Source organism: Lingula anatina, chromosome 1 (genome assembly GCF_051362555.1).
Source record: "Lingula anatina isolate TDL-2025a chromosome 1, LinAna3.0, whole genome shotgun sequence".
NCBI lineage: Eukaryota > Metazoa > Brachiopoda > Lingulata > Lingulida > Lingulidae > Lingula > Lingula anatina.
In genome coordinates, this window is record NC_141767.1 from 14,410,999 (window position 1) to 14,420,135 (window position 9,137).

Sequence of the window (9,137 nt, forward strand, 5' to 3'; positions counted from 1 at the left end):
ACAATATTGAGTATATTTTGTGCGAGTCTATTATCATATCCAACTTCCTGTTCGATTTTACATACGCATGTACGAGAAAGTTCTGAAGTTATTTCTCAGTTGATCATGGTTTTATTAACGTGTTACAACAAGGGTTGTGGACAGAAATTCGACCCTGCGACCAACAGCGATGGTAAGACTCGGTGATGTATTTATTTATATTTTTATTGAGGAATGTTTTGGCTGTCGGCTTTTCCTATGCTTGTTTTGCTTTCATCAACAAAGCGTGTGGTGTGTTTGGTTCTAGTTTGGGGGTTTGATGTTGGTTTTTGACATTTATTGAACTGGCATGAATATCCCTTTAAATTATTAATGATCCAGTAAATGTTCTGAGTATGTAGATTGCCGTTATTCACACCTGCGGGATTAAAAGAACTCATATTCGTTTATTTGGTATAAACAACTCAGTGCTTTAAAATTAATCTTACCTAGGCCATTATGCACCAACGTCACTTATATTCTTTTCATGACGCCACAGAATCAGAAAAATTGGGGATATGAGGCAATCATCACTTTTTATAGAGGTTTAACAAGTGATATTTTATAGTTTTTAAGCATACATTTTCACCTCTCCATCTTCACTTAGATTTTATGTAATTAATTTAATGAAGACCAGTTCTAGCGCGATGGTTTCTGTCACGCTCGGCTGTCACCTTGATTGGAAAGTAAACGATTGTCGTAAAATCGCTAAATGATATTAAAACCGGGTGCATAAACTTGAAAACCACCTACAACAACCTTGGACTACCACATTAATCCAATACAATGCAAAAATAAACTATAACAAGTGGTTAAAGCCTTCAAACCGAATGTCGTAAAGTCCCCATATACCTCCATAGAGACAATAAAATAGAATGAGCTTCTGAAACAAACCTGATCCAGTTCCAACAGAATAATCGAAATAAAATACTGCTGGGCATCGGAGCGGCCTAAAACTTGGCACGCTCACCGCTAATACTGCAGGCTACATCATCCAGTCGCTCGTTTGTAAATTCCGTGCATGGCATACGCACAATCAAACCGTAAAAAACAAATTCTCGGGGTGTCGTTGGCTAGGTCCACGCAACAATCCAATTCAGGAAATGACGTAACCGCAGAGGTCGCATTGTCCAAAGGCATGGCTTCTTTTTCGTAATGGTAGGTTAGAGTGGACCTGGCCAACGACACCCCGAGAATTTGTTTTTTACGGTTTGATTGTGCGTATGCCATGCACGGAATTTACAAACGAGCGACGGAATGATGTAGCCTGCAGTATTAGCGGTAAGCGTGCCAAGTTTTAGGCCGCTCCGATGCCCGGCAGTATTTTATTTCGATTATTCTGTTGGAACTGGATCAGGTTTGTTTCAGAAGCTCATTCTATTTTATTGTCTCTATGGAGGTATATGGGGACTTTACGACATTCGGTTTGAAGGCTTTAACCACTTGTTATAGTTTATTTTTGCATTGTATTGGATTAATGTGGTAGTCCAAGGTTGTTGTAGGTGGTTTTCAAGTTTATGCACCCGGTTTTAATATCATTTAGCGATTTTACGACAATCGTTTACTATCCAATCAAGGTGACAGCCGAGCGTGGTTTCTGTAAGTTTTTAAAGCATTGTTAAATTAGGTGATGTAAGGAATAGATCAACTTTTATATTTCATCAATGTCAGTCTAGGCAGCCATTGATACAGGAGGCAGGCAGGTGGTGTCACATTCAAAGAATCAAATTCATTCAGTTTCTATTTAGAAAATATTTTGGATATTTTAACTGAGGTCTGTAGATGGCATCTATAAAATGATTGGTAGTACACAAACTTATCCCCAAATTACACAGAAAACCTCTAAGGTTTTAAAGGAAAGTGTTTATTACACATGCATATGGATGGTTCCCACTGAGCAGGTATGCCATATATGGTGTGTGTAATATAACATCTAAGGTCATAGGCATTAGGAAAATGGATTACAATGTTATCATGTTCCTATTAATGATAAGAAATGTATGACTCAGAATTTTTATTGCCTTATCCCATTGACAGAGGAGGACGGTTTTGTAAACTATGTAGTGAAGTTGACTAGATTTATTTATTTATTTTACTTGAGATGTGTACTTATGATGCTTCCAGAGGCTTGTGTCCACCACCCAGGGGTGCCAGTGTTCCATGATGCCCTGAAAGGCTGGTCTTGCTGCAGGAAAAGAAGTACAGACTTTACAGAGTTTCTCAACATCCCAGTAAGTGATAAATGCCTATGATTAAAATAACTAATATTGTATGTGTTGAAAACGGTTTTAATATTTTTTAAAGGTCATAACAGAAGGGCTTTTTTTACTATTATTATGTTTTTTTCTTTTAACATTTAACATTTATAAATCAAAACTATAAAACATTGTCTTACATTGATTGGTTTTATTTGCAATTAGGGGTGTTCAAAAGGTCCACACAGTAATGAAAAACCCCCTGAGCCAGAAAAGAACACAGAAGAAGATCCAGCATATAAAGAGGAGGTAAGTGTTTTCAAAATACTCAGACATTACATAATAAAACTCAATGTATTGTATATTCAAAAATCCAAATATTGCAGGCACAGACATTTTCTTATACATACAGTAATTAATCTATGATATTGGAGCCAAATAAAGGTATTCCAACTGCTTTTCCTAACTACTGCATTAAATTTTGGGGAAAAAACTTTTATGGAAGCATAACATGAGATGAAATATTACTTTTACCTCAGAGGGCGGAGTTTGAAATTATAGTGTGTCCATTTAGGCTGTTAATGCTCAAATTTTTATCAAATTACTGGGGTTGACTACACTACTGATTGATGTTAGTCCAAAAGTCAAAAAGTTTATAGGAATGAATACCCAAGAAATTTTTTGCTCAAATAATAGCTATAACCAAAAAAAAAAATGAATATTAAGTTAGAATAAAAAACCTTAAAAAAGAGAAGCTATTAGTGGTATGTAGATTGAATCGGTGTTTAATACCTACGCTGGCCTGTCTTAACCACAAGCAATCCCTTTTTTAAATGACTGTGACAATATCTAACATTTTGATGTTCATGGACAGACAGGAGTAATTTTACTTTGAATAATGTTGCCCTAGGTCATAGTTGTGCAACCTCCAAAAATAGCTGCTCCTTTAGAACGTCCACCTGCTGATGAGCTGATGGTCAATCTACCAGTCACAGTTTCACCCAGTCTCAAGCAAGCTTTAGAGAAAAAATTACAAGAATTATCACTGAAATCAGAAATAGTAGAAAATGGTGGGTTGAATATATATGACTATTGTATCTGATGTAAATGTAATTTGTTGTAAGCGTATGATTTTTGTGAAGACAAAAGTTGAAGATGGTAAGATTTTACTAAAAATGTTATGTCTTTTATATTAAGGATAGAGATGAAATTATTTGTGTAAATATAACAAGGTCATTTCGATTTCAGGACTTAAGACAGGATATGTTATTTTGTACTAATTGCATTCTTTTCAGATTCAGCAGAGACCCAAGGAGTGCCAGTAGGAACATGTTGCAAAAATAATGCCTGTAAAAAGGTAGGAGTTGGTGAAAAACACTGCCCTCATGTAGATTAAAGAAAATTTGCATTATTAGAAATATTCATACTTAAAGACCATTTTACATGTTGTAGAATGTGATGTATGTCAAGAAAAGTGATGGTGGTGTCAGAAACTGTTATTTTTCATTTTCCAGAGATATGAAGATGAGAGCAGCAACTCAGATACATGTGTATTTCATCCTGGTGTCCCTATATTTCATGAAGGGTAGGCACTGAAAGATTTCGTATTTTATTTCATTTCCCATTAAAACAGCAAATTTGATTTTAAGTTCTGCCCCCACACCCCATGTTTGAAAAGTTATTTAGTGGAAAAGCTAAAGCAAAAAATTGAAAGCATATTATGCAGAAAAAAGTTTTTTTAAGTTTTTCAAAACTATTTTTTCAGGTTAAAATATTGGTCTTGCTGCAGAAGAAAAACAACAGAGTTTGACAACTTTTTAGAACAAGAAGGGTGTGCACGGGGAAGTCATAATTGGTTTAAAAAGGAGGTATGAATCTCTGGTGTTAATTGCAAGAAGTAGCCGCTTAATGGTATCGCCTTTCTGTTATTCCTTCCAGTGTTCTTGTGTTAACCGCTATGCTCAAGGACAACAGAAAATCTCCAGGCTATGTTTACTTCGTGATTTTTAAAATATGTATATGTTTCTGTTAAAATTGTCTAAACGTGTTTTAATACTTCTCAATTGTAGTTTGACTTACGTTTGTCTTCTGAATTTTTTCAGGATTCTGCACAGAAGGTGGTGTGTCGGTATGACTGGCATCAGACACCATCAGCTGTCTCAGTAGCAGTCTACTCCAAGGTCCCAGTCCCAGAAAAGTCATTTGTACAAGCCAATGCTGTCAAGCTGAATATTCATATAGAATTTGAGGGAGGAGAGAAGATTTATGATAATGATTTTATATTACACGGGGTGAGTTAAAGTTTGAAAAGTGATGGATCCAAATTGGGTACAGAAGATAAACTACCATGTTCTTGGTATTGAACTGAAATTTAAATAATAACAATAATAATAAAGTATTCAATAAAACTACTCTCCACATTGTCTCAGAACTGTGCACACTATGAAAATATCTTCTTTGTATCAATTTAATTTGTGATTTATTATTTTTTTTTTTTTGCTGGTAAACTATGTTTTATAAATATCTTGATAAACAGAAATTATGGCAGTTAACAACCCCCTTTTAATTAAAGAACATCTTATTGGAATAATGATAGGAAAATGTTATTCTTATATCCACACTATGGTAATGCTAATTTGATAATAAATAAATATGTATTCAAACAAGTTAATGGTATCTTTTTTTCTCTGCAGGTTATAGATCCTCAAAAGAGTAATGTTAAAATGATGGGAACAAAAGTAGAGATAAACTTGAAGAAAGCTGAGCCTGGCAGTTGGGCCAAGTTAGAACTTCCTCCTGAACTTGTTCAAAGTAATGAACTAGAGGTGGTCACAGATGATATGAAAGTGGTGCAGGATGAATAAACAATATATGGGCACTGCTCCTGGAAAACTTGGAAGAAATCTTTGAAAGGCTGACTGTATCCCCCAATAAAAATCTTTTTAGCCAAAGCCCTTTATCCTAAACATTTTTGTATGTCATATTATCATAAATGTGTAATTTAAAATAGTCCTTGTTTGTAGAAAGATGTGTGAGCATATATATTTTTTGTGGTGTGGTAGTCTTCTGTTTTCAAACCCTCGAAAATACTTATTCTCTTTTTTATAACTCTTTTAATTTTATCTGTGCTTAGGAGTGTCAAGTCAAACATCTGTGTCATAATTTTTCTACTTAAAATAAAACTGCAGTGAAATCGGGGGAGAAGAGAAGACTGGTGCTGTTAGTAAAATGAAGTCTTATATAGAAACAAAGTAAATGATACATTCTGCTTATTTCGTAAGGTAGATATTTTGTCCTGAAACCCATGATTGCCCATTTTCCTGCAAAGTATTACCTAAGTCATTGGCTCGTTTCATGTTTACGTGGAATGTCTAAATCTATGTGAAATGTAGTAGTTATCAGGAGGGTCATTGCTGATGAGTTGTCAGTGGACAAGCATCGAAAAACCCTGATGTTATCGACAGTGTAGAAGCAGTACTCAAAAATATTCCATGAAGAAATGGTGGACCCTACTTCTTTGCATGGCTTAATTGAAGTGTATGGTCACAGACATTGATTGTATATTTTTGTCAGAGCTATTTCTAACTTTTAATCCGGAATTATTTTTTGGGCTGAAAGTGAGTAACTTGTCTTTGAAAAGTGCAATTTAAAAAAATGTTAAGGACAAAAAACTACAGAATGCCACCTTTGTAAAGTTTGAAATCAAATGTCAAGTTTTTGTTTAAACATTTCAAATAAGCTATTGCATCGTTATTATTTATGACAAGTGGAACAAATAAAAATCTCATAGTGTTTTAACTGTTATCTTTGTTTTCTCTTCTTTTGCTGAATATTGAGTTTTCTACTTCTTGCACCTTGAGCTACAAACTTCTTCAAGAAAGTGGCAAGCTCCCCTTTCCTAACCACGTTGCCTTTACAACGCCCTGACATAAGAACGAATCTTCATTCATGGAGTTCAATCATTTGTAAATAAAAAAACTAAATAATAAACGAGTTCTAATTCTTGATTATTGCTAAAGTACAATTATATGTTTTCTCTTCTCCAAATACACCGTGAGAAAGATGATTACTTATAAAAGTGTTTGTTTCATCAAACGATTGAGAATAACCCCCAGCCTTGAAATTAATAATCTGCTGCAAGCTGTGCTTCTCTGCTTTATCTTGCGAAACTTGAAAGTAATACAATGTGTGTGAACATAGCTCTCTCGCTTTTGTGACCAAATATGCCATAAAAATATGGAGCAGGGGCTCTGTCTACTTTTAAAAACGTCATTGAAATGTTACGTCGCGGATTAGATCCACTGTTCACCGATGTCCGACGTAACTAAATATTTTGCCATTATCTGGATCCCCCAACGTCTCCTTCAGCTAAGATTAAAATATGTTATCGACTTTCAGATTTGTCAAAAGGTATACTTTTCTTGTAGCAACTTAATTTGATGACGGGAGACAAGCTTTAAAAGACAAAAGTCGAATTTTGGAAGAGACCGTTAAAAACATTTTTGGTTGTTTCGTCGGCCTTATGTCTGGTAAAATATCGAAATTGAAAGTGAAGTCTAAAAAGGATAAAAATCCGTGTAATCAAATCAAAATTTGCAAAATGTTCGCAAATGCCCTACTCGCGTGGAAAAGGGTGTGTTATTTAAGCCTAAAACAGTCTCGACTCAAGGCTGAAAACGAATTCGAAATCTTCAACTGTAGTGTCCCGCTTTATGATATCTTCCCCGTTCCAGAGACGATCACTTGACACTTCAGATTCCCGACTCCATATGGTGTCATCCTCTACGGCTTTAGGCGAGACCGCTGTCGGCCGAAATGTATATTTTCTGAATAACCCTGTCAGGCGTTTCGATTTTTGGATAAACTGACTTCTTTCGCCGTCAATGAGTGACGTTAGATGTTAGGAGACAATACGCATTCTGCATTAAACCTGGACAACGTTGGACACATTACTCTTCTTGTCGATGGTGAATGCTTGTTGGAACTTGTTCTTCAGTGTTAAAGATTGGGTTGCTGTATTTGTACCGTGATATTAAGGTCTGCTCTTTCCTTCCACGGAAAAAGGGTAGAAAACCTTGAAAAGTGCGAAATTATCATAGGTTTGAAACAAATTCATTAAATGAGTAGGCTAATATAAGGTAATAATTTTGGTCAAAATAATCCCACTTGTTTTTTAGACAATTTCAGTGGACATTGACTGGTCTCCTTCACGGTTTATTTAGCAACTGTTATAAGAATTTGCCCAAAACTTTCTGAAACTAGGCTATTCGAATTTCCGTAAACCGTTCTTAATTTAGTATCATCTTCCGGCTCATTGCTTGAGATACAGACAATGCTTCAAATAACTGAAAGTGAGAGCTGATAAATTTTTAACATCAGAAATATACCTGAAATCCTTTTTTGTCCACATTCGAGGAACTTCCAAGAAGCACATACCAGAATGATGATAAGTAACCCTAGGCCTAGTAGCCCCAGTAACGTCCACAATGCTACAGCAGAGTTGTTATCCATTGAGATAAATATAGTATCTGCACGGTCTATTGGTCGTTAGAGGGGAAAACACGGCGAGACGATCCCAGCATCAAGATTCATTATAAACTTTATATTTTATCCCGAAAAATCGCGCCCTCCCTGACGGTTTGATAGTTTTAGGTGCGACTTAACCAAAATTTTGCTTAATAATATAACTTCAGTGAAATTGGTATCCTGTCGACCTCATATTTGTGTTTTATCCTGAAATTACCGACAGACTCGTACAACGAAGGTCTTTAGAGGAAAACTCATTTGTGTAAAACCTTATATAAGAGCTTATCAAGCGTACAAATCACAAATTTGAGCTAATAACATAAACAGGCTTACATTCACCATGCCAAAACTAACAAAGCGAATACAATGGGTTGCAGCATGAGTCTGTGTTTGGCAAGAACAAGCGCTTTGAATAACAGCTAACAGAAGTTTTCGTACGTGTATGGATAATTTTAACAAAACCACCTGGCAGTTTTTTAATATGGTGTTGTGTTAATACACACGCCTGGGCAACTGTCGGTTATTCTTACTCTCCATTAATTGTTTACAATCATATCGAGGAAGGTTTTCAAAAGGGGCAATTTGGAATGTGCTTTTTAAAACCCAAAATTTATTTTTATGTTAGTGAAGTTTAGTGAAATGCAGTTTAATCAAGTGTTAATAATTTTGCATTGACCTTAATCAAATTTTTTTAAATTTCTAAACCGTGGTAAAAATTATAAAATACTGACGTTAAAGCCGGCACCATTCGCTGCACTTTCATCAATGAGACAAGTTAGCTGTAGTAAGCACGCTAGGCGGTAACCTTAAAATTGTTTAAAATACTTTATCGATTTTGATGTTTTTTACATTATGGTAGAGAAGTGTGATATCATAATAATCAATGTATGTTAACTTGTTTTAGGATTCATTTACCAAGTGAGATGATGACCAAGCGCGCTACTAAACGATTCAACAAAATACGCATTACAGTATGCTACTTCAAAATAATTCAAACGTTTTAATAAAGTTTTGATGTTTTTGTAATGATCTCTTTCTGCAAAATCCAGTATTGGCCACACACTTAGATCAACTCAGATGTTTTCTGATATAAAGTTCTCCGGACTTATTAATTGTATCTACGATTTTTTTAGTCTTTGGTTAGTTCCTTTTGAAAATAAAACATTTATTAGTGTTCTTTACTTAAGTCTCTTCTAAAATTTTCTGTCCCAAGCCCAAAGATGTCTCAAAAGGTGCACTTCGTATGTAATTGAAAGTTTATTTGATAGAGATGACTGGCAGAGAACTTCAGCATGCTCCAACGAGACAGCCATTTGAAAATTTAGTAGCTGACACACGTTGTATGTACATGAAGGTCAAAATACAGTTTATTTGGTTAAGATGTAAAAAAACTATGCA

At 35.1% G+C, this 9,137-nt stretch overlaps 1 protein-coding gene and 1 long non-coding RNA gene across 2 annotated transcripts; one reads left to right on the forward strand and one right to left on the reverse strand.

The window, feature by feature from the left end:
* The first annotated feature begins 14 nt into the window (after window positions 1-14).
* Window positions 15-6,011, forward strand: LOC106181596 (cysteine and histidine-rich domain-containing protein 1). Its single transcript, XM_013566036.2, has 9 exons — window positions 15-172; window positions 2,143-2,249; window positions 2,439-2,522; window positions 3,124-3,283; window positions 3,509-3,570; window positions 3,728-3,798; window positions 3,979-4,081; window positions 4,316-4,504; window positions 4,907-6,011. Exons 1-9 carry the CDS (start codon window positions 106-108, stop codon window positions 5,075-5,077), a joined length of 1,014 nt encoding a protein of 337 aa, XP_013421490.2. The 5' UTR covers window positions 15-105; the 3' UTR covers window positions 5,078-6,011.
* LOC147764001 (uncharacterized) lies at window positions 5,727-7,991 on the reverse strand. The gene is made up of 2 exons (XR_015332180.1): window positions 7,601-7,991; window positions 5,727-7,287 (listed from the first exon to the last, which is right to left on the reverse strand). It is a non-coding gene; the product is annotated as an uncharacterized LOC147764001 (long non-coding RNA).
* Between the last annotated feature and the right edge of the window lie 1,146 nt (window positions 7,992-9,137).

Excerpts from the sequence above, each read along its gene's own strand:
- LOC106181596 (XM_013566036.2), top strand. The coding sequence starts at position 106 with ATGGTTTTATTAACGTGTTACAACAAGGGTTGTGGACAGAAATTCGAC. Across the intron at positions 2,523-3,123 it reads ATCCAGCATATAAAGAGGAG|GTCATAGTTGTGCAACCTCC; the intron begins GTAAGTGTTTTC and ends ATGTTGCCCTAG. Across the intron at positions 3,799-3,978 it reads GTCCCTATATTTCATGAAGG|GTTAAAATATTGGTCTTGCT; the intron begins GTAGGCACTGAA and ends CTATTTTTTCAG.